Source organism: Acyrthosiphon pisum, chromosome X (assembly GCF_005508785.2).
Source record: "Acyrthosiphon pisum isolate AL4f chromosome X, pea_aphid_22Mar2018_4r6ur, whole genome shotgun sequence".
Taxonomy (NCBI): Eukaryota; Metazoa; Arthropoda; class Insecta; order Hemiptera; family Aphididae; genus Acyrthosiphon; species Acyrthosiphon pisum.
This window is the reverse complement of record NC_042493.1, coordinates 89308090-89334215: the sequence shown is the minus strand read 5'-3', so window position 1 is coordinate 89334215 and position 26126 is coordinate 89308090. Positions and strand designations below refer to the sequence as shown.

Genomic DNA, 26126 nt, shown 5'->3' with positions numbered 1-26126 from the left:
AGCTGTTCTTTAAAACATAAAATAAGCAAAATAAATCAATTCAGACATTTTCCTGTGTAGGTACTTATACACAGGAATAATATTTTAAATTACAACAGACTAAATAGGTTCTTCCTCAAAATCAAGCCCTTCTCAAGGAAAAATTACTTACCTACCCAAATTCATATGATATGCCATCCAAACTGTATTAGTGGATAACGATAATTTATAATTGTTCGTTATAAATGAAGGTATAAAATAGTTTTCCAAATTTTCCACAATTCTATAAAATTTGAAAATTAAATTTTATATTTTAGTTGCCACCTCAATTATAAGACTTTTCCACTAATCTAATACCTGATACCTATTTAGGGGGGGGGGGGTTGATAAGGTGTATTATATCGAAAAAAATGATTTTACGTGAATAACTCTCAAGCTTTGTAGAAATAGTTAGATTTTGATGACTATTTTTTTATCTGAAAACAGCAGACTTCCTACAGCCCGCATCAATCTCTGATTTTATATTTTATTTCAAACAATTGTATCAAAAACAATTGTAAAAAAATGCTTTTTATCTTGTATTTTTTTAGACATATTATAAAGTTTGAGAATAAAATATTGGAAAACAGAGATCGACAAGGGCCGTAGAATATTTCCCTCTAGCAATTAAAAAAAAAAATTATGAAATTTGGTTGCTTTTACAAGGCGGTATCGTTATTCCCACAGAGCGTATTTTTGAGGACAAAATGGCATCGGAATTTTGTATTTTAACTGCATTAAAAAGTGATGACAGTAACAATTTTTTTTTTTTTTAAAACACATCATTATAAAATCATGAATAGCTCCGCTCAAAATATTAAATATTGAAACAAATTTTATAAAAATGATGACGGTTCAAAATAAAATATTTGTATATTAATATAAACAGTTTTGCTAATTCTTATTCAATACAATAATCTTATTTATACATTTTCTTTTTTGTTATTTAAACTTCACTTTTACGCTTCATTATTAGTTATCACTTAGGTATATTGTTTTTGAATTTACGTACGGTGTAGATAAGTTATATAAAATTAAGAATCATTAAGAACTCTTGTCTCCCCAAAAGCTCAGGCTTTTGAAGACAATTTTTTTATATTATCATATTATTTTAATTCTATATACCTATTATTCAAAATAACAATAACAAACCCATCCATATTTATATTATAATCTATCTAAAATATAAATTAACTCATGTGTACATGGTATTTAATGCATCCAAAATCGTGATCAATAATATAAATAATAAAACGTATACATGCAGTTTAATATATCTAATATATCAAATATAAAATTATGTGTAATCCAAGTACATCGGTACAGAGTTTTAATACGAGGATCGGCCCACTGAGAACTTTCCCTGTATCCCAGTGGGCCAATCCGCCGCTAGTATAGGTTGATTTAATTATGGCCAAAAACATTGAATTTTAAAATATTATTATAATGTAAAGTATAAAATATTATATACGTTAATAGTTTCAAGTGCCATCAATAATATTTTTGAATTACAACAATAAAACTAAAATCGTTATTGTTTGTTTAAATGACTACCTATAATTTTGTTCAAATTTTATAACGACAAAACAAGGAAACGATTTGAAGAGAAATCGTTGTTTTTTAAGTTTGACCCACCCAACCAAAGTACCGCAACTTGATCAAATTTGGTATCAGAAACCACCCGCAATTTTGAAAATATAAGTAAGTAGGTACCTACTTTTATTGTTTAAAAAGGTGATGACCAAGTTAAAAAAACTTATACATCATTGTAAAATCAATAGGTACATTCATGACTCATTTATACGTTAAAAAAACTAAAATGTTATTAATCTTTTTGCGTTGTGTGTATGCAGTACATTAAATTAGTACTTCCTCATTTTCATCAAATTATTAATTATTAAAATATCATTATGATTGAATAATACCTACTAATTTTTATACTTATGATACCCATGATTATTTTTCGAGCAGTGTAAGAGACTTTAATTATTATAATATGGTTGTGGACTTGGCGACATGCGGTGGTTGGATTTGGCATTTTTGGGAAGGTAATTTTATTAAACTTTAATACACAATAAATTTAGTATATAACTATATAGGCATAGTATAACTAGTAGGTATATAACTACGATGTTTTAGCTTAATAATTAGATACTGTTCTAGGCAATAAAATGTTTCAATTAGGTATAGTTACCTACTTACCTCCTTATTATAGTATTCATATAATTGATTTATTTGTTTAGTAAGCTCATTAAAGAGGTTGTCTCTGTCAGTTTATTTATTTACATGACCTAGTTTCTAGAGGTGAACGAATCTACCCTATGATGGACTTATTTTTTTCAATAAACATTCGTGTGTGGTATACCTACACGAAACCTACGTTGCGTGATAGTTGGTTATGTTCATATGATACATAATATCACCTGATTTTATGGTCAATCACAGCATAAGCAATAACGAAAATATAAAACTATAGAAACTATTGAAATGAAATATGACAAACCGACAGTTACTTGATTTAATATTCGATTATTTTTTCGGTAGTATAAGTGCAGAAAGTAGTTTTGAGTCAAGTTTTTAAAAGTAATGCTTTTGACGGCAAGTGGATGTCCAGGTATGATGATCTTAACCACGGTATATAATATTATAGCGCACAACATTCTGATCATTACAATTTGTAATGGTCTAAATATTTACAACATTGACACAGGTCCAAGGAATAACGACACAGTTGGTAAGTAATAAAAACATTTTTTTACGTCATTCAAAATTATATTATAAAATACAATTATTTATTTTTATGAATTATTTTATCAAACTTAGCTATAATCATAAACCCAAAGTTTACCGCAAGTAAAAATAATGAAATTTGGAATACCATTAATGGGCATATTTACAAACTAAAGCAAGATGTATTTAAACAAGCCGGAGTGTCTGTTGAAGTTTATAAAACAACTAATATTAAACTGTCGAAAGGTAAAGCAAAGCCAAATTGTAGTTTATTTGTATTATCAAAAATACAATTGAATTCATTAGAATTATTATCAATTAAGTCTAGTGTCTAATATTTAGTTTAATAGTTATATCCCAACTCTCAAGGTTATACAAAAAAAATTCGAACTATAATACGAGAAGGTATACTCTATACCTAATCAATATATAGCAGTAGAAATGTAGAATACGAATTGTGATAATAATCGGATTTCAATCGCACATAATATTTGAGACCAATTTTCAACGTACCTGTCACCTGTGTATAATATAATCTTTTTTAGGTGAACCGTGAACAATTCGTGTAAAATTTAATTATAAATTATAATACATAATAATATTATTACATAATGGTACTACACGATAGTCGACGTTTAGGATACTTTAATAAGTTTTTTTTTTTTTTTTTATTTTATAAAATTAGTTTGTAACTATAATACAGATAATTAATACAATTAATTTTTAACTTTAGATATTGTTTCGATCTTCATTGTATCATACTGTGAAGATATTTGGGACTTATATTATAAAGCTGAATTTGAAGGATTAAATGGATTACTGTATATTTCAATAACAGGTTATGTATATAATTTCATAGTTCACATAATAAATTAGAAAAAATCTTTAAGTAATATTTATATTATATTAATATTACTAGGTACGACGTAACATATTATTTTATAAATTATTAAATTGAATATTTAGGCACATATTCTAGTGAGCACTAGCAAGTAAAGTTTAGTCAATATACCAGATAGGTAACTGTAATATCTATATTTTAATTTTTTTTAAATAATAATATAATAATAAATAATTATCAATATCCAATAGTTCCATAAGATGTCAAATAATTTTGAAAATCTATAAGTTAAGTAAATCATTGTATTGTGTAAACATTATATATTACAAGTATTTACAACAACAACATATACGACAAACAATAAACAGTGATTCTAAACGGAGAGGATCTGTCACTTTTTCAGCTTATATTTCTAGGGATATTTTATTTTATATTTAAATTGCTATTAGTAATTATTTATGTTTCTATTAGTGATACATATGGTAGGTAGAATTATTATTTTCAAAAAATAAATTGCATATAATATTAACGTTAGTGCCTAGTATTATTGTAATATATATACCTATTATTTCATAATGTATCAAATAAATTTTGTGAAATTCAGACAATCGAAAAAAACTAAAAAGTATGTCACTTGCGCTAAACTACCTATAGTAAAATATTATGAGGAATCTTGCGTCATATTTTTCATCATTAGGTGTTAAAATTTAAAACATTATGTATTTTTAACTATAAAATAATTTGCAATTTGTCGTTATCTTGTTGAATACTTAAATTTTTTTTAAAAAAATGTGTTACTTTATATTATAATCGATACTCTCTAACTGTCATAGGAGTAACTTATGAGGATAATTGTATTGCATTTTCAGGCTTTTTCACTGAAATATATAAATTGAATCATAAATAGGTAAATTTAAAAAAAATGATAAAAAAAGTTGAACATTTCAAATAGCTAGCAAATAACATAAATAGCATAAAAAGAGTCAAAATATTTTGAAAATTTTGAAAATTTTATTAGGTATGTCGTGTTTTTTAATCGTTATGTCAAATAGTAACATGATGTGTCCCACCAAAAAAAATGTTTGATACATTTTTTTATTTTTTTTATTTTAATGTTATTTATGTTACTTTGGTCTTATGATTTAAGTGTGGCGCCATTTATTTGGATTTTAGTTAGGGTGTCGTCTTGAAGAAAAAGGTTTGGGAAACAATCTTCTTATAATATAAATGTTAATATGAATATTTAGAGAAAAATTCAAGTCTTTAAATTTATTCATAATTGTTACTTTTTACCAAACTTGTCCAACTTGGTTCAAATTACTACCATAAATTAACCCCCCCCCTCCCAAAGTTGAAAATTGAAAACATAAGTCTTGTATTAAGTGGTGAGTGTAGCTCATCATTGAGTAAGTCAATATAATAGTTATTAGTTATGTATAATTTGACTGTATACGAAGAAAAATGATTTTAACTGTCACCCTATATTAATTCTAAGGATATTTTATTATAAATTTGTACCTACAACTAGTTCTAATTTTTAATCTCCTTATGATTATGTCAATGTTGTTAAATGTTAATTGAAAAGAGACGCTACTTCATAGTTCATCGTGTACCTGGGTTAATATTCCTAAATACCTACGCAGTATTTAGAAGGAAAGGGTTCCAAAGGAAAAGATTCCTGAAACGAATTCCTTTTTATAAAAAAAAAAGAGAAAATGAACGAGTTCTTTTTTTTTCAAGGAAAAATAAACAATTTTTTCGTTCCTTTCTAGTTCCAATAATTTACACAAATATGTAAATAATTGAAATTAAGATATATATTTTTTAATGTGTATAATTTATATTTCCAATTAGTGATAAGTTGACTTATAAGACAGTCGACCATACGTCAGCCAACAATTTAATTTAGGAGAACATCTTAAACTAGAATTATAAAATAATATGTAGGTACTTACTTGTAGGTATATAGTATACCTAATTAAAAATTAAAGAAGTATGCATATTATGAAAAAAAAACACGAATGATTAAATAAGCATTTTAATTTTATTTTAAACTAAAATAGAAACTCGTTTATTTTCCAAAGGAACGACCAAGGAACGAATTCTTTTTTTTAAGGAACATAAGGAACGGAACGAATTCCTTTTTATAAGGAACTTGCCAAACGGCACTGTTCTCTACGCCACTGTAGGTACACAATAGTCGTACACCACTCAACACTGTACACAGGTATTGCAGGTTTTAATTATTCCTGTGGTCTTGTATTCATTGTTGTGTATAGTTGTAGTATCTTTTATTGTTATAAGTACCTAAAAGTACGTTATTTTTAATTATTACATGTAATGTAGGTACCTAAAATATATATATTACATTTTTTTGTTTAAATACTAAGCAATAATTATCTTATGAAATTCATAATATTTCAGACGAAAAATAATTGCTGTAGGTACTTAGTGGATTTAATCAAATCAGCATAACTAAATAACATAATAAATATTATATATAATGTACGCAATGTACAATCACTCAACGTATGACATGATTTTATTTGTTTCTTAATTTTATTTTGATTGATGAATTCAATTTTGTTGTCATAAAGTCGTACATATTGCATGGTTAAAATAACGTGATGCCTGTATATGTTGTGTTTTCTCCGTCTTTCAAACATACAACATAAAAAATGTATGTTCAGCTGAATCTATTTTGTGTTGTTAGTTTTAATAGGAAGGTACAGTAGGTAAATTTACCTATCATCAAGTCTGAAGTTAAACATATTGTCGGTTTTTTCGTTATTTTTATTCAAAAGCGAGTTATTGTGAGCATAAAATTATGTTTCAATTGTATTATTATACAAATTTATACATCGTTTTAAGATTAAAATATCATAAAAATATAACCGATGGAAAACCGACAATATTCTTGCCTTTAAAATTTAAATTTAATAATATCTCAATTTACTTTTATAATAAATTTAAGAGGTCGTCGCCGTCGTGTCCGTATTTGTTGTCTCCGTCTTACACACTTAAGTTTTAGACAAATTTCGTTCACCAATTTCAATAGTATATTAGTATGCTGTTAGTTTTGATATTAGAGTGAATTGTTAACCTATTATAAAACTTTAGTAAGAACATTATCTGTATTCTCACGTAGTGTTTTTACGGTATTTTGATTTTTAAGTGAGTTATCAGTGTGTAAAATATTAATATTTGAGAATGCTCATAATTCACAAATTTAAACAAAATGGATTCGGTTGAACTCCAATTTGCTATATTGTATATTTGTACGTTTGTAAGACGAAAACACACTTGCGAGCATCACAACATAACTAAGTAATTATATAACTATATAGGTAAGTAGGGTTATATAGTATGATATCATAATATTTTATAATATACTATAAGTACATAACTAACACACTGATAATATTTATTTATTTTAAAGTTGTATACACTATATTACGATTATTGATAAATTACCAAACGATCGGAGTGACTTTTTGAACTTTGGCTAAATTACTTACAGGCTTTTTAATATTTTAGTTTATCCATGATTAATGATGCTGTAATGCTTCTATAGATAATAATAGGTCCGAATGCACAATTAAATTGATATAGCTATTAAGTAGGTATGTACCGTATACAATGCATTACAAAAGCGTACACTTTATTTTAAGAGCTCTTACAATTTTTAAGACGTACCTATAATGCATTACTAATTTATAATGTATACCTACCCTTATACTGCAGGGGTTGCCAAACTTTTTTAAATAACATTTAGATCCACTATGGTTATGTATTTTTCTTATAATAATCGATTCTAGTAAAACAATTATTTTTAAATCATTATAACTAATACAAAATATTAATAATGACCGCGTTTATAAAAATAATCAAATAAAAATATAAAGTTAAATTATAACAATGAGTGTTTTACATTAAATTTCTAAATAATTTAAAAATACATTAACATTATAGGTTCTGCTGGCGTAGAAGCGTGTCACTTCATATCGTTAGCCAGTTGATTATAACCTGGGTAATAAAATTATAGTCGCTGGCTGCTAAGCTGCTGACGCTGCTTTAAATGATTATCAAAAGGTGTAGCACCGACTATACTGCTCCGTATTCAGATTTTATAACTTCCATGTGTGAAAATGTAATTTCATACAAACAGGTTAATCTGTAAATCTAGTATCTATTAAATGTAGTCATGTAGGTATAATTATAAGTTCTGACATAATAAATTATCTGAGATCAACCATTTCACATTTGGCCGCCTCTGGTAGTCTGATGACTGGTTATAGTAAATCATATCATAATATATTTTTATAATACAATTATGGATTTCTATATACCACCGATCTCCGTCCATGACCATATAACTATTGACTAATTTTTCATCGTGTTAATTTAAAATTCAAAGTTGATATATGTGAGACACTGCAGATACGATATTTTCAAATAATAGCCTGTAGGCCGTAGGTCATTGACCAGTGACCACTATACCGTGATGACATAATATAATATGTTTAATAATAATAATTTAATAATTGCTTAGATACTGATTGTCCAAGACTACCAACCGACGAGGCAATTACTATTCCTCTGACTGTCCATCATTCGGAACTGTCTCAAATGATATTGGATTTAAGAATGTCAAACGCGTTTTCATGGAAATCAGCAGTTTTAATGCATGATAATTCTATTGGTAATCTTCTTTAACTATTGACACAAATAAGAACTTAAAATGTACTTTACATCAGTTCAACATTTAAACATTAGGTAATATATTTGTATTTAAGGTGATAGCGTTTTACAACACATTGTCACCTCATTGACTAAGTACTATCCGAGTAATATTATGTCACCATCTATAACTATTTTTGAAATTTATACGCAAGGATCTGAGTGGAAGAGGTATTAACAATTTATACTTTAATAATATATTGACTGACAAGCTCCACTCAGCACATTACATGTTTTTTTTTTATATTTTAATATATTGTAGATTTTAGATATCCCTATACAGTAATACAGTAGGTATATATATATAGTACTATACTACAGTATTATAGTTTATAGTAACATATTAAATTAAGATCTCAAATTGGACACATAATAATTGAATACTATATTAATTGAAAATATAAACGTAATTCAAACAATAGTCAATAAGAGATAATACATAGGTAGTAGGTACCAGGCGTGTCTACAGGTCATGCCTGTCATGCTCTGCGAAATTTTATCCAACTTAGGTACATTATAAATTGCCGTGCATAATATAAACTTTTTTTTCTAAGTTTCTGATTTCGTATTAAATTTTTTATCACATAAAAATAAACATTTGAAAGAAATATTATTAGTATTAAAATTATATTTTAAAACTACTAAATACAATTTCATATAACCTACCTAGTTATTTATTTATCTGATAAATGTTACATATTATATTGTTTTTTATTCAAAATAAAAAAGTAAAACTGATTTAATTACTATCAGATGATAAAACTTATTTCAAAATTTGGTGGTCATATTCCCAAACCTGAGTCTATTTTTATTTTTTTGGGGGGGGGGAGGGGTTCAGCCACCTCACCCCTGAATATGCCACTGTTGTGCACGACCTACGGATGATGACTGGACACGCCTATGGTACCAGGTACCTATAGTAATTTTTGATTCCGATACCTACTGTGTCTACTGTAATAGCCAGTATAGTTAATGTACAATATAAATATTGCGATTCATAGATCTGTCAAAGTTGTGTAAGATTTTAGTGTCTGGTTTTTATTTTATTTTGAAACGTGTTTTTTACTTTTAATAAATTATACCAATCTAATTAATGAAAACATTATATACATGTTCATTTTTCAATAATAATATATAATTTTTAATTTACCTAAATAATGCGGATGCTATAAAAACTGATGCAGTTGGTATTTGGTACAAAGTACCTACAAACTGAAAAGTATTGTAGGTATAGTTGTTACTATAGTTGATAATAAAACATCTAACTCGATGTTAAGGGATGTCATGTTAAATAACTGTTGTAGGTACAATATAAAACCTATTTATTTTAACACATTGAAACGTTTATTCAGTGATATAAATAAATCAATTGATATTAAACAAATCAATAAAATAAAAACAAATTATTCTTATTCGATTTGTTCTACGCCCTACATATGGTTCACACAAATAATTATTCTTTATCATATATTTTGAAGGAGAAAATTATTTATGGAGGATCTTCAACATTTCTTAAAAATGAGTGAAATAAATTCAAATTATATTTGCATTGTTAGCATCCTTTATGTACCTTTAATCTTAGACGTGGTAAGGATTATTGCATTCAAAGAATAAAATACTGCATACTAGAGTATAAAAGTGTATATTTAATCATTTTAGGCTAAATCATTGAATCTGATGACTGCTGAAAATAGTTGGCTAATTATTATTCCGGATATAGATTCATCTAGAAATAATACATCATCATTTACAAATCTGTTGAGCGAAGGAGAAAATATATCTTTTATTTACAACTCTACAAAAACAGGTTCCAAATGTATTGTAAGTTTACAATGTTAATATTTTAATGAATAACATCCTAAAATAATATATTATCGTTATTTGCCAGAATACTATAGGAACACTGCAATCTAACAAAAACCTAACCTCATTCTGAATTTATATATATATTTACGTCATATGATGTTGATATATGCCCATATTTTAATCCATTAGTACTTTCAATTCACTGACAAATCATATTATCAATATTATCCTTTTACGTTACTCACCCACCTTGTGATTAACAATATGCTAACAATACCTACGTTAATACTTAACACTTATACAATTTAAATTGTATATTTTACCGTGGAATGTTGTACTTTAATACACTTAAAGGGAGGAATCTTGTGTTTGGTGGATGAATTAATGTCTGTGTTCATAATGGCCTTCAGTGCATTGATTCAACAAGAAATAGAGTTATCACAACGAGTATCGGAAGAAGAGTGGGATGAAATTAGACCGTCGAAAATTGATAGGAGACAATCGATGGTATCGTTCATCAAGGTAAAATTGAATAATATAACCAAGTAAAATTTCTAATAAATATAATTAATATTAATTTGTTTGTTAACAAATTATTATTTATACAAGTACCAATGCTAGGATGAAACAAATAACAATGTTTTCGTTTTAAGCGTAAATACAATTTTTAATTTTCCAAAAATTCGGTTTTTTCGGAAATGTATTATTTTAATATTCTCCAATTTTTATACATCTTCCAAGGATCTGGGAAAAAAACGGTTTTTTCGACATTTTCCCGAATTTTTCCGGCGTTTTGATCCCTATTTATAATGGTCAAAAAGGTTGGGAAATACTAATGCACCCAACATTTCTGACTTTATAGAGACCACTTATAGAACTTTTGATATGTTCTGAACTGCCTATATGTTAGTAAGATAATTTCTTCCTCTTATAAACAAAGATTACTTTTTTAAGATTATATAAAATAAATAAAAATAATAGGTCTTACACAATCGGTAGCAACAACAAATACAATCTGCTCAAACAGCCTTACAAATAACAATTTGTATATTATATTGTTGACAGTTTCGTTTGAACGAATCTGGTGTATGCGAAACATGCCCGTTATGGCAAATTGATTCTGGTGTTACATGGGGTCAAGAGCATTTTGGTCAAGGATGTTACATTCTTCCGGTGGGTAATTGGAATACAAAAACTGGCTTAAAGCTGACTGAACCACTTTTCCTGCATTTGGCAAACGGTTTCAGAGGAATAGCATTACCTATTGCTACTTTTAATGTAAGTAGTAATCAAATATACAGGTAATATTAAGAATATAAATGAAACAAGATTTTGAATCTCAAATTTTTAATTATCAGATAACCACTAATCTATAACTTTAATGTAACATAATCACAATATTTCACATAACTAGCTTGGAATTATAAAATGTTATAATATGTCCATTAATATTGTAATTGTATATAAGTATATAACCGTATGGCATATATAATAATATAAAATGGTCACGTATTGCTTATATTTCTTAGTTGCATTAACAATCACAAACATTTAATGAATTAGTGAGCCATAAACACAAATTAGTGTCATATGGTTGGTCCATTCAATATTAGTGGACTAATAAATAAATACATTTTTACCCAACACAGCGTATTATGTAGGTACTGTTTATTATCTTAGGTAAAAATATTTAATATTTATATATTATTAAATTGTTAAAATATACTTATAACGTTAATTACAGTTTCCACCTTGGCAAATCGTAAATTTCAACAGAAGTGGTCATTTGATAGGTTATAGTGGTTTAGTTTTCGATATTATCAATCAATTGGCAAAAACATTAAATTTTACGTAAGTATAAGTCTTGTTAGTTTATCTATTTTTTTTTTTATAGAATAGTGAAATGCAGTGACGTAGTGAACTTTAAATCATATGGGAGCGAACAAATTATTTATGTCCTACCCCGCCCTACTCCAACTGATATATACGATACTCATATGCTCAAATAGGGGGGTGGGGTAGCACCCAAAATATAGTTCAAACATTGACGGTGTATGTGGGCTTTATGAGGTTTTATGACCCATCACCACCCCCCAGAAACCAGAAGCAATTGCTTCTGAAAAATATGATTTGGTACGCCACTGGTGAAATGGGTAAACAAAGTTTAGGACGTTTAGGTACCTACCTAATTATGTACTATGTATTATAATATGCAAGTTAATGAAAATAAAAACATAATTACAAAATACTGTGTATTGTTTACCTTACGTACCTACTTATAAATATAATTTCGGACAAATATTATAAATGATGATATTTTTTAACAAGTATATTTTTTTATTGATAATAAATATTTTATACCTAGTTATAATGTCATTGTCATATCTAATACGGAACAAATGAATACTACGAGAACTTTATTTATGCAAAATGTAAGTTAACTACCTATATACTATATTATACCTATCTAATTTATTTATACCCATAATCATATAGTAATATATATTATAGAATGTATTGGGTGAACATGACGCAGTAGTCTCAAAACCATTATGGGATAAAATGATAGATCTTGTTCGATCCGAAAAAGTGAGTTTCAAATATAAATTAATTGTTGAATACCTACTCGAAACATTATTAAATGCATTTGTTAAGTCCTAGAAGTTAGAGTACCTAGCATATGATATACGCATAGGTACAGTTATTTTTTTTTATTTCATTACTATAATACCTATTACCTACATACGTTTATTTTTAATTTGAACGTATTGCATTATTCCTACAAAATAGCTACCTATTTTAATAGAGTAGTAGAGCTATATCTAGCTGTTATTATAATATATGTTTCTTATTAGATATTTTATTATATAGGATTTGGATTGCTATCACACTATCAAGTGTGAAGTGTTTGTACTTTGTTTAGACTAGTGTCTCATGTATTATGGTAGGGAATATTGGATATGCGTAACTTACTATTATGACATGTAGGTACCTAATGCACATAAGTTTAAACTACCTATATCTGCAAGTTGTAACTACATTTTTACTTTTCAATTATTAAAATCAAATTATGATTCCAGGCAACAATTTCGACAATATTTTAGATTCTGAGCGGAGCGAAAGAATGTACCTACTGGTTATACAATGATGTGTGTTTTTTTTTCTGTCGGTCAGCAACATTTTGGATAGTAAGCATTCTTCAATTTTTGAGATCAGCATCTTTTCTGATAGAAAAGTGAACCTAGTTGGTACTTTTAGGCGGTCAAAATTGAAAATCACCGTAGCAACGAATAGAAAATAATAATAATATTATAAGGACTACCTACGCTAACCGCTCAGAATCGTTTTTCGTATACAATGGTTTATCATTGTATTCAAATATAACACATCCATTACAAATATTGTACAGCAGAGTGGTACCAAATTGCCCACCTTTTGAAGTAAAACTTCTTTCTTAAGGTGTGGGTGGAAAAAAATCGCGTAACGAAAAATGAAACGACACGTTTTTTTATTTATTTATTTTTCAAGTCATGCACAGCGGCGGCGGTGTGCACGTTCATTTTTATTGTATTGATTTTTCTCAGTCTCTCCATAATTTACTTATAATTTCATGGGCGATGGGCCACAATACTTATGAAAGAAGTTTTACTTCCCCAGAGTGTAATATTGGGCTCACACAATCTCGTATTTTTTTATTATTATTTATGTACAATATATTATATTTGAAACAGTACAGCAGAGCGGTACCCACTTGTCCACTTTTTTTATTTGCTTACACTTATCTAACGGTACCTATTATATAGATACATTATGCTATTAAAGTTTATAATGATTAATAACTGCTAATTTTCCTGAATTAGGTGTTCATTGCAGCAGCTGCATTTGCCGTGAAAGAAGCAAACCAAATATTGGTTAACTATACAACACACATAAGTCTAGAGCCACATCAAATTTTAGTGGCCAGACCAAAGGAACTAAGCCGAGCTTTGTTGTTCACTGCTCCGTTTACGTTATTGGTAACGTCAAAGCTAAAAAAGAACTATTTAACTATACATTGTAAAAATCTGGTTGTTAGTGACAATAAGTACCGTTAAATGCTACAACTTAGGAAAATTTTCAATCAGGAAATCTCCTAATTTTGCCTAAAAAGTTATAAATCCCATCTATATATATAAAAATGAATGTATGTGTGTCAGTGTGTGTGTCCATGTTACCATGGCAACCATTTATATATTATTTTGAGATTTCCGTCCATGTGTGTCTCCATATTACCATGGCAACCAATTACCTACATAGATAGATTATACCTCTGAGCAGAGGATAGACTAATTTAAAAAGGGAGAGGACCAACCCCGGGAGGTGCTCAAACAGGGATTTTGATATTTCATATGGACATTTTTGTTTATAAATGGTTGCCATAGGTTTTGAAGCTATTATAATAATAATTATTGGTTGCCGGGAAACGAAGTGCACGGGATCAGCTAGTACTTAATAATTATCGAATACTATAGGCTGACCGTCTTCCCAATTCGTTCAGAATCGTTTTTCATATACAATAATTTTATATCATTGAATTCAAATAATAAAAATAATAAAAAGCATAGGCGCTAATAGGGGGGGGCTTTAGGGGCTAAGCCCCCCAAAAATGTCCTATATTTTGTTTTAAGTGTATTCAATATTATCAAAGTAAGGCCCTATTAGCCCTATTAGCCCCAACAAATCTCAAACGCTATTTGCGCATATGATAGTAAGTCACATAAATCATAATTATATAACCTACCGTCTACCGATTTATTTGTTGAGGACTGTTAATATCAGTGTTTGGAAGGAACAAGTTTCAAAATGAACAGATTCCTGAAACAAATTTTTTTTTAAAGAACGGAACGTAGAACGAATTCCTTTTTTTCAAGGAAACATAATTTTTCGTTCCTTTCTAGCTCCAATACTTTACACAAATAGGTACATAGATATTATGTAAATAATTGAAATTAAGATATATATTTTTTAATGTGTATAATATATATAGCCAATAAATTAGCCATCGTTATCGAGTATCGAGAAGTTAATCGTTACTCATTACTCATTAGTCACTTGATTAACATTTCTTATAAGTTATAAGTTATAATTTATATAGAAATGAGTACCCACCTATATAAAATAAAATTATATATAACAATAAACGATAAGACAGTCGACCAACAATTTAGTTTTGAAGAAAATTTCAAAATAGAATTATAAAATATATACCTATACTTGTAGCCTGTATGTATATATTATAATTAAAAATTAAAGAAGTTTTCCATTTTTCAAAGGAACGAATTTTTTTTTTTTTTTTAAGGAACAAGGAACGTAACTAATTCCTTTTTATAAGGAACTTGCCAAACACTGGTTAATATAATATAGTGTAAGAATGAAAATAAACTATCTGTTGTTATAATAAATGTGTGTTTTCGGTGGTCTCATTGCATTTAGTCGATAGATAATATTGTGTAAATAGGTACCTAACTATTAATAGTAATTATATCAATAACTAGAAAAAAGTTAAATTAACAGTCCCAAGTTGAACACATGCCCCTAGACCCAAGTTGTAGCATTTTACCTATAATACAATATAATGTGTAGCTTGTTTGGAAAATTTAATAATTGTTTTATCTTATAATCACTTAATACCTACCTATTAAATTTACATAAATGTATTTATTATATAGTGCAATTATTGATGTATTTTTATGTTTTTTTTACGATTTGATTAAATGTATGCATCCAACTTAACTATTCTAGCAAATCTAGACCCTGCTGGTAACTCGAATTATAAATAATAACCCAACTTACAAGGAGCTAGGTCACTTCATTAAAAAATTATCTATAGACTATATCACCATTACAGTCATTACCATGTTTAATGTTTGCTATAGGTACCTATAATAATTAAGTGTATTTTATATTAAAAAATAATAATGTCTTGTTTTATTTTACAAGTATTATGAGTTTTTATAATTTCTAGACTTGGTTGTGCATTGCTATTGTGGTTGGTCTTATGGGTCCTCTACTAAATGTATTTCATGTGTTAAGTCCATACTATGAATATCACAACATACCAAGAAAAGGAGGTCTTAACTCACCATTAAACTGTTTTTGGTATGTTTACGGTGCACTGTTGCAACAAGGTAAGTTGACAATGTTCACGTACCTATCAGTAGGTATGTTTGTTCTAACGGTCACTTCTAATCCAAGATAGCCCATAGCCCAATATAATATTACAGCTGGTATTTCTCAAAAACGTTAGGCTATGTATTTATTAATTATTTATTTTATATCCAAACCAATTGGCTATATTATTCAGTACCTAATTAATTTACACTACGAAGCAAACATTCCTAACCAATGTTTAAAATAATAACTAAACTACAAACACCGACCATCTTATATTTCATTTTTATTGGGTATTTTTTCCCATCCAAATAAATAAATAAATAAATGAAATAATTTTTCATTGATTAGCAATTGATGTCACGTAAATACCTACCTAATGTAGAATTTATACAATGAGATTTTATGTATACTGTGTATAGAATACTGAATATTGTATTATACATTCAATATATATATCAGGGGCGTCACTTCATCTTTTTGAAAGGTATTCTTATAGGTAACAACCAAAATAATTTCAATAATCCAATATACCTACCTACCTATATTTTCCAAATAAATGTTTTTATCGCTATGCTCGTAAATTAGAATTTTTGTATTTTCGTATAATATATTATGAATATTGTATACCTAATAAATAGTAATAATACAGGTAATAATACATTTCCTTTTGGAACTCGTTCCTTCCAAACACTGATACTGGGACCCACTAAGAGAACTCGTGTGGGAACCCAGGAGTTCTAAATTACCTACATTATAAGTACATAAATAGTGTATTTGAAACAAATCCTCAAATCCTCAATCACACATAAAATATTTAATGTAAACCATTCATTTTTATATTCCGTTTAATTAATTTAAGAATAGGTACATTAATAATAACATCAAATAGGTAGCCATAGTTGCCGATACTTATAAGATTAGGTAATAAAAAAAGATTATTTTTGCCTTGCACAGAAAAATTATAGTCAGGGCCAAATTATAGGTATGCTGCACAAGCATAGGTGTCCTGTAACACCTCAAATGACATTCCGTCGTTCACGGGAATAAACCTCCTATGTGCCAAATTTATGATTTTGAGGTTTTGGTATCCCTGAATTCAGAAAAAAATTAGCTATATATTGATAAAATCTCCTATGTGCTATCTGCATCCTAAAATTAATGAAAAATAATAAATAAATTCTCCTATGTGGTACCTACTAATCGTTTATGAAATATCTCCTATGTGCAGCTATCTCCACCTTAGAAAAATCATTCTATGTGTTACCAAATATAAATCATTTATGAAATAACTCCTATGTGATTTCTTTATTTAAAACGGTTTTCGCGTTTCCTGAAAACTACGCTTTTTTCACATAGCAGGTTTATTCCCGTGAACGACGATTCCTGATTTATATTTTTGGTTTATAGGTAATATTGTAATAACTAATAATTTATAATACATTATAATATTATATACAATCCTATGTGATGGGTATAGCCTACATCATATGCTTAACAGTCTGTTATTTGTAATATTCAATGATTTGGATTTCGAAGATACCTATTGGTTTATTTGAAATTTATAAATAGTAAATACTATCCTATAAAACACGTTCGAAAGCAAAAGAGTTATGATAATATAACTACCTAATAGACACTATTGATTCTAATTATGCCCAAAATCGATATATGAAATTGTTCGTCACCTACCTATCTCAAACTAGTCGAACTCAATTAAAATCCCCTTGAAGTAATATTAACATTACTCGAAGACTCGTTATCTCGACTCCTTTCTGTACCCCTTGAGCTTCGATATAACGAAAGTTTACTGTATTTAATTTAAGTTTTGAACAAGGGCGTCCACAGGAATTTGTCAAGGGGAGGGCAAAATATTTTCCTTTTTACAATTTTTGTCTCACTATCCTATTAGTTATAAAGTATTCTTGTGACATATTTTCTTTCATATAGACAAGGAATGTAAAAAAATGTATGAATTATACGTACATTGTTAGTTAAAAACTTAATCTTGCTGCATTCATTTTAATTAATTGTTATGTATTTTTAAATTATCAAATACATTATTTTTTAATAGATAAAATGTTATCGTTGGTTTTATAGTTTTAGGTAATTCATAAAATAAAACATTTCGAGCTTGAAAAGTTGTAGCTATTCTATGAACATTTAAACTTTTTTTACAAAAAAGTAAAAACTTGGTTGACACTACAGTATTGCACTTGGTCCCACCACTACATCTCATAATCTATAAAAGCAACGTTCTTAGTTCTGGCTTAGTTCTGGCCCTTGAATCGAATGTAAAAAAAATCACTCTGTAAAAAAAAAAATATATATTTTTATTTTTAATTTTAAAAAGTTTATTTTGCGATATTGTATATTACAACGGTACCTAATGATTGAGGTTGGGATTATAATGCACTTTGCAAGGTTATTTTATGTATTTAAAGATTTTTAGAGCATTTTGAATTTTTTTATAAATTTAAATTTGAAATTTTATTTTGAAATTTTTACATGTTATATGATTTTTACAATAAATATATGATCTTAAGTCTAAACCTATAGGTATAGAAAAAAAATAGTTAATTTTTAGATTAAAAAGGTAGTCTAAATGATAAGTTCTGTCTGTTAAACTTTTCTACAATCATTTAAAAGTTTAAAACGTATAATTATAATTTTTATCTTTAATATTAAAAATAAAAATAATTTAGTGTACTATTTAGAATTGTTAGGTAATTTTTTAGTTTTTTTAGAACATTAAAATCATCAATAATAATATATGATAATCAACCCAGAAAAAAGCCAAGGGAGGGGCAATTGCCCCTACTTGCCCCCCCCCCCCCCTGCGGACGCCCTTGGTTTTGAATACAATTTGTCATTACCTATACTTTATAAAATATTGATTACCGAATAGGGGGAGCACATTTACCTGATGCAGACAGCGGTCGATTAGTAGTTGGCACCTGGTGGCTATTCGTTTTGGTCATCGTTACCACGTACAGTGGAAACTTAGTGGCGTATTTGACGTTTCCCCAGATGGATTCAATGGTGTCTAATGTGGCCGATTTAATGGCTCGTAAACCTCAAGGATATTCATGGGGAATACCGAAAACATCAAATTTACATTCATTACTTACCGTAAGTAAATAATTGTTGAATGTTATTGATGCCATATAGGTAGGTACCTAGGTTGTAAGATAGAAGCTCGAGCATTGTGTACATTTATTTTAAGTATCTAAATATCTACATCTACCTATTTAATAAGATTATAGTATCATCAGCAAAACAAACTATATTTCCAAGTTTAGGTATCTTGATAAAGTTTTCCGTTAATGTATTTTATAAATAATACTGTTCCTAGTTCAGTTAAGGCTCTACATAGAATCTATAGTGCCCTAGTTCAGTATATTGTGGTACTGCGCGAGTAATCGATTTCCTGTTTGTAATCATTATACCGTCAATCCGGGTCACTTGGAACGATATTGACCTTTTAACTAATGTAACACATTCATTATTGATAATTAAATTCTGTAAAAAATCATGCAGTGTCGCACACCTCCAAAGAATTAACAGATTGAGTAAAAAAAAAAAATAGAGTTCTTAATTAAATTAAGGTAAAAAAAAAATAAAAAGTTCCTGTTCCAAGTCACCCAGAGTTTTGGGTGACTTGGAACATGCGTTTTTTTCAAATGCAAATTGCATTCAATCATTTATGGAAGATGAATTGGAACACTACAATTATTTTTAAAAAAAAGTGTTAAAAATCATATTTTAATTAATTTAAAAACTATTTAACATTTTTTTTAAAACTAGGTACCTATGTTCCAAGTAACCCACTTATTTTTTATGGAAAGTAAAAACAACCCTAAACAATTTAAATAATACTATTTCCTAATTATACTTAACGATTAACACTGACAACACATTAGAAATTCACTAAAAAATAACAATAATTTGATTTTTGAAGCTTAAGTAACACTTTCGAAGCTCTTAATTTAAGAGTTGAAAATTTGGATTTTTTTTATTAAATTATGGTTTTATCACATGGCTTATTTATAAGAGATACCCAACACATTTTCGATGATAACAAAACGTTTACAAAACATTCCGAAAAATATTGTTGTGGAGACAGAATTTTATTTCCCTTATCTAGCATAAAATTAAACGCCGTTACAAAATAATAACACAATTGTTCCAAGTCACCCGGTTTGACGGTATTTATATTTACTCTCTGTATTCTGATGTTTAAGTATGACTTAAATAACTTATGCGTAACACTTCTTATGCTATTTTAACAATATTATAAGTATCAAGTAGGATATTATGGTTAACTGAATGAAGAGAAAAAGAAAATGTTGTTTGTTATTTTAATTAACATATTATATATATATTAAGTAGATTATTAGTCGAGAAATTACTTCAAAATCAAATTGATTATAGTGAAAGAAACTATGTTTATCTAACAATTCTTATAACCTATTTTTAAGGCATTTTCACAGATTTTTAATAAAGTTTTAGTGGGAGATATAAGCTTGAATATAAGCTTGTAGTTTAAACATTTGCTTCTATAACTATTTTTATAAATTGAAATAACTACTAATTCTTTAAATTATTTAGGGAACAAATCCTTTTTTAGAAATAATGATATTAAATATTATAGATAGTGGCACAGCCACAGAGTAAACTCTATTAATAGTTTATTATTATTAAAAGTTTGAATTTGATTTATTTTATGAGTAGACATTACCAGATGATACAATGGTCAAAGAGTTAATTAAAAATGCCGAACACCACGAGGAGTTGTCAAGATCAATCATAGAAAGAGTGCGATCTGGTAAACATGCGTTCATTCACCGTCGAACCAATTTAATGTACATTATGAAGAATGATTTTCTTAAAACTAATAGATGTGACTTTGCTATAGGTAAGACAATCAATTAGTATATTAATTTTAATCTTTGGTGATAATGAGCTTAATATTTAAGTGTAATTTATAGGAAATGAAGATTTTGCTGAAGAAAAATTGGCAATGATGCTATCAAAAGAAAGCCCTTATCTCAGTAGAATAAACAGAGAGTAAATATAATTAAATATTTAAACAAGTTTAAAAACAATATGTAAAATATTCTATTTGAATTAAGGTTGAAATAAATGTTATATGCTTTTTGGGGTACTGCAAGTTACACAGATGTGTATATGTCATAGCTTGTTTACATGTTCCACTAAATATTGAATATTGTGATGCTCAGCACTTTTATAGTTGTATTTTGTACACATCCTATATTATACATAATTATTATTCATTATTTGGTATTTTTTATCAAAACCAAATTAATTTAAGTTTAAATATAAATTACAAACAAAAAACAAACTTAGGTAGGCATTGCCATTATTTTCTACACAATTAAACAAAAAAATACATTAGTTTTTCAGTTAAACCACGTAATAAGTAGGTAAATAAATAAGGAATAAACAAATAAAAAAAAAATCTTTAATAATAATCTATTTTTTTCTTAAAAGCACAAAAAAAGTAATTGAGTACTTAACTAGTATGCTTATTAATTATTAGTACTATTCGAGCAGATACTTGATTTTTCTATGTGTTTAATTACAATATAAAAGTATAATTCAATAAACCTATACTATTATCACAGGATTGAAAAAATGCATAAGGTTGGTCTCATAAACAAATGGTTAGTGGACACATTACCCAAAAAAGATCAATGTTGGACCAACACACAATTAGAAGTAACAAATCATAAAGTAAATTTAGATGATATGCAAGGATCGTTTATTGTTCTATTATTGGGTGAGTCTACTTCTACAAACATAAATTATTTATATAATACATTTTTTCTTTATTTATTTGTTTAAGGTGTATTATCATCACTGGTGTCATTTGTTTTTGAATACATACTACACAAATACATAAACCGGCGTCAGATAGTAATAACACCATTCATAAACTGATATCAAACAACTGTATATTCAACAGTCTTTTTCTTTTATTAAAATATATAGATAACAATGGTAATTAATATCCTTACAAATAATTAAACACATAAATATACAAATAATTCTATACTTATATATTATAATATTATATTGAAGTTATAAGTACCATTTCTTCATGTTGAATCTTTACTTCAGATGGTTATTTTTACCAGTAATATCACCAAGATAAGTAAAAAGGTTCTTTATTTTATAACTTCGTTTACGATTGGTGAAATAATGTGATACGACATTGTCATCTATAAAAATTAAAAATTAAATTAATTATTATCAACAAATATTTATAAGGTATGATGTAATAAATATTTTATGAGTCCAATAGAACAATTATTGTAAGGTAAATTATAGACAATATACTATTTGCTATGTTGTGCGTTAGTAAGACAGCTGAGTGATACAACAAATGAGGGTACAAGGTCCTATTATATGATCATTAATAATATACTGTTACACTTTCACAATTAGAATCTGAAACTAACAATACATTTACTTTATAATGGTAAAAGTTTAAGTTTGACAGCTAGATGTATATAAATCGGGGCTTAAATTTAAAATAAATATATATCGTTTTTATGTTTTCAGATATTTAAACATTATACAACTGTAATGTTTATTGTTATTGTACTTTCAAATGTTATTTGATTTTTCCCGTTTATCGTTTTTATATTTTAAACATTATCTTAATTTTTTGTTTTCTGTTTAATTTTTTTTCATATAAAGTATATTGTTATTTTTGGTATAGATAGGTAATTAACCAAACTTTGACGTAAGAACTATCAAATTAGTAGAATTTGTTGTCCTGGATAGGTTATTTTCAATCATCCTAGAGTTTTTAGTAGGTAGCTATAACTGGCAAGTTAATGTTAGTCTAGGTGTCAAAAATTGCATAAATTCATGGCATGAATGAAAGATGAAATAATAGGTTTTATTAAAAGGAAATATTTATAACAAATTTTAAGTTCACAATGATATTTTTTACTCGGTAATTTCCAAAACTAGAGTGAAATGACCTTCTTATAAAATTTAAAGATAAGATTATCTAGGGCATCTCATAGGATTTTAATTACATTTTAAATTTAAAGTGAGCTATTAGTATACTATTTTAATATGTAGAAATAATTAAAAATACTCATAACTCACTTTAAAATGAAAATATAATAAAAACCTATGAGATTCCCTAGATAATAATCTTACCTTTACATTTTATCATGGGTCAATTCACTATAATTTTAAGAATATAAGAGTAAATTGGATTACCTATATTAACGTACAATAAGTTATGTTGTGTGTGTGTAGGACAGGCACAACACATGCGGGTGTGGCATCTTCTTAAGACTAGCACATTTATTTTTAAAATATTTTAGAATTATAGAGGTAATAAAATAGTTAAACATATACTGAACATTTCAATAACATATTTTAAGCAAGTTGCTATAGATAATTATTGTCAGTAAAAAGTCAATACTTTTCAATATAATGAGTGTTTAATGAAATACCCTGTATAATAAGATTTTACTTTTATAAAAATGATTTATGCAAGTGTCAATAAACAAATATATCTATTTATGGTAGTGATTCATAACAAGTTGAAGAATACTATTTTTAACACGCCTGATCTAAAAAAATATTGTGAGTATATTAGGCATACGTAAAGCGTATGACTTACCAGGCAATTTTAGGTTTAGTTTGTGACTTACCAGCACAAATTCAATACTAAAGTAGTCACTAACAAAACATTTGTTTAAATAATTGGAATTCATTTGTTATTATCTCTTCATTGAACTATAAAAAAAATCAATGTTCTGCAATTGTATTTCCGATTTCCACATGATAGTGATTCATTGATTAGTAGAGATTCCATTGGATTACCAATTGCTTGGCGCTTGTAAAACAATGAACAGCAAATTTCTCTGCATAGATTAAACCAATTAATTACGGCCAGTTTAGAATGACCAGTAAGAGAACATTCCGTATTTTTAAGAGAGGTCTTGGAAACAAAATTAAACAATTTACAAACTTGGATTTGAATGGTAGCAAGAATAAATATAAGAAATACTCGATATAAGTAAAAATACATTATTTGAACAAATTGATTTGTATGATTGACATCCTTAAAACGCACCTGATAATTTGTATTCTCATGTCCCTCCACATGCTAATTCCTTTTATCGTTTTTATCATTAGTGGCTCCACCACATTTCAAAATATCATTGTAAATATTGTGCACTATACGTGTAAAATTACAATAGATCACGGCAGACCTGGTACGTAATACGCTTTACCAATGCCAAATAATCCAACTTAAAGAGAAAATATGTATTGCTATAAATAAGTACTTAGAATTAGTAAAAGTGTTCAACTTACCCACATTAGTAATAGGTAATGTATTATCATTGGCTGATAATGATAATATAAACATAAACGGCACCATCCATAAACACACTGTGAAGTATGAAAAAACCTAAAAATGTATATTATATATATGTTTATGTTTAATTAGACATCAATAAGATTAGATATATTAAAAAAAAAGTATACATACTTCAGATAATGTTGTATAACGTTGTCGGAAAAATTTAAAGGCTAACACATGATTTCCAATTAACAGAATAATTGATGAAATGAATGATAGCGATGTTAAGTTGAAGTGTGGAAAATCGGTGAGCAGAAAGTAGTACACTATATGACTCAAAAGACCCAAAGCAATCAATGTTAAAGGTAAATTGTCAAATACATACAACCCAATATGACATATTATCACAACCTGTAATTAAATACAACAGTTTAATTATTTAAACGAACCATTTTTATTTTTGACTTGAAGATAATATATAATATAATGTTATAATTATTTCATAATATTTTGAACAAGAAATAAGAAATGCACCTACAAAATTATGATTTATACTTTCCAATAGGTACCTAATTATATTTAACTTGGTAGTTATGATAAGTCACCCCTCACTAAAATTGTGAATTGTATTAGCTTAAAGCAATAAATTACTTTATGATTTGGTAAACAAACAACTTAATATTTAATCTTACATGAATTGTCCATTTTATAACTTTTTTCGTTAATGCTGTGTGCTCTTCAACAAATTCAGCCAAGTAATAAACTCCAGCACCTGAAAGATAGAAAAAAAAAAACGATAATATAAATGTATTTGAAACTGTGGTTAACATCATGACGTGAACACGCTAGTTTTGGTGTCCATAACCAGATTTGTCATTTGTGAAAGTTTGTTCTCAATCCACCACAAATACTAATGTCGAATGACAAAATACTACTTTTACAATGTTACTGAAAGAATTGTGGCATAAATAGCTCGATGTCCACATTCAACAACAGTATTAGATACGGTAAGTCTGCGGTGGGCGTCATGAAAATCTTGCATCGAACATTCTAGACGATATTTTAACTCACCAATGAAAACCGAAATTAGTGCTATCTGCAGTACGACAGCAATAGCGATGACTAAAAACATAAAAATCATCGCTCTGCGGCACACGGACGTGGGATGACTGGTATATTTTTTTTTTTTATCAGAACCCTTGTATTGACTACGAGGCCATTTTCAGACATTTATCTAAAAAAAAAAAAAACAAACGATCAGTAAGAATTTTCACCTCGGATGGCACCGCAGACAAACTAGGTACGACGTTTAACGTACTCGGCGTCCATCTCGATTATTGTGGACTGCGGTCATGACGATTCTGATTTTTGGCCTCTATGCTTACGGTTAGCGGCGACGACGAAGCATGTTATTGACAGCTTTGAAATTTACATAGATAATGTATGACTTTTGAGATAGTGACAACGTGAGATAAGTGATAA

The 26126-nt window shown here is 27.7% G+C and overlaps 2 protein-coding genes across 2 annotated transcripts; one reads left to right on the top strand and one right to left on the bottom strand.

The window, feature by feature from the left end:
- Positions 1–2213: 2213 nt before the first annotated feature.
- On the top strand, positions 2214–22262 carry LOC100574542 (ionotropic receptor 93a). The gene is made up of 19 exons (XM_029491044.1): positions 2214–2752; positions 2842–2994; positions 3482–3586; positions 8142–8291; positions 8386–8500; positions 9808–9916; positions 9989–10150; positions 10490–10657; positions 11201–11413; positions 11880–11986; positions 12501–12567; positions 12647–12724; positions 13996–14151; positions 16140–16302; positions 19194–19417; positions 21020–21203; positions 21277–21355; positions 21934–22088; positions 22155–22262. Exons 1-19 carry the CDS (start codon positions 2605–2607, stop codon positions 22247–22249), a joined length of 2631 nt encoding a protein of 876 aa, XP_029346904.1. The 5' UTR covers positions 2214–2604; the 3' UTR covers positions 22250–22262.
- LOC100164055 (protein TEX261) lies at positions 22242–25944 on the bottom strand. Its single transcript, NM_001293518.1, is given in 6 exon segments — positions 22242–22454; positions 22456–22530; positions 24656–24752; positions 24834–25055; positions 25337–25416; positions 25716–25944. Coding segments are annotated over 6 exon segments (573 nt in total). The 5' UTR covers positions 25786–25944; the 3' UTR covers positions 22242–22425.
- Between the last annotated feature and the right edge of the window lie 182 nt (positions 25945–26126).

What these genes read in the sequence shown, in the direction of transcription:
- LOC100574542 (XM_029491044.1), top strand. Translation starts at nt 2,605, where the DNA reads ATGCTTTTGACGGCAAGTGGATGTCCAGGTATGATGATCTTAACCACG. An exon ending in TAATATTAAACTGTCGAAAG is followed by an intron (nt 2,995 to 3,481) that starts GTAAAGCAAAGC and finishes TTTTAACTTTAG; the next exon opens with ATATTGTTTCGATCTTCATT. An exon ending in TACCTATTGCTACTTTTAAT is followed by an intron (nt 11,414 to 11,879) that starts GTAAGTAGTAAT and finishes CGTTAATTACAG; the next exon opens with TTTCCACCTTGGCAAATCGT.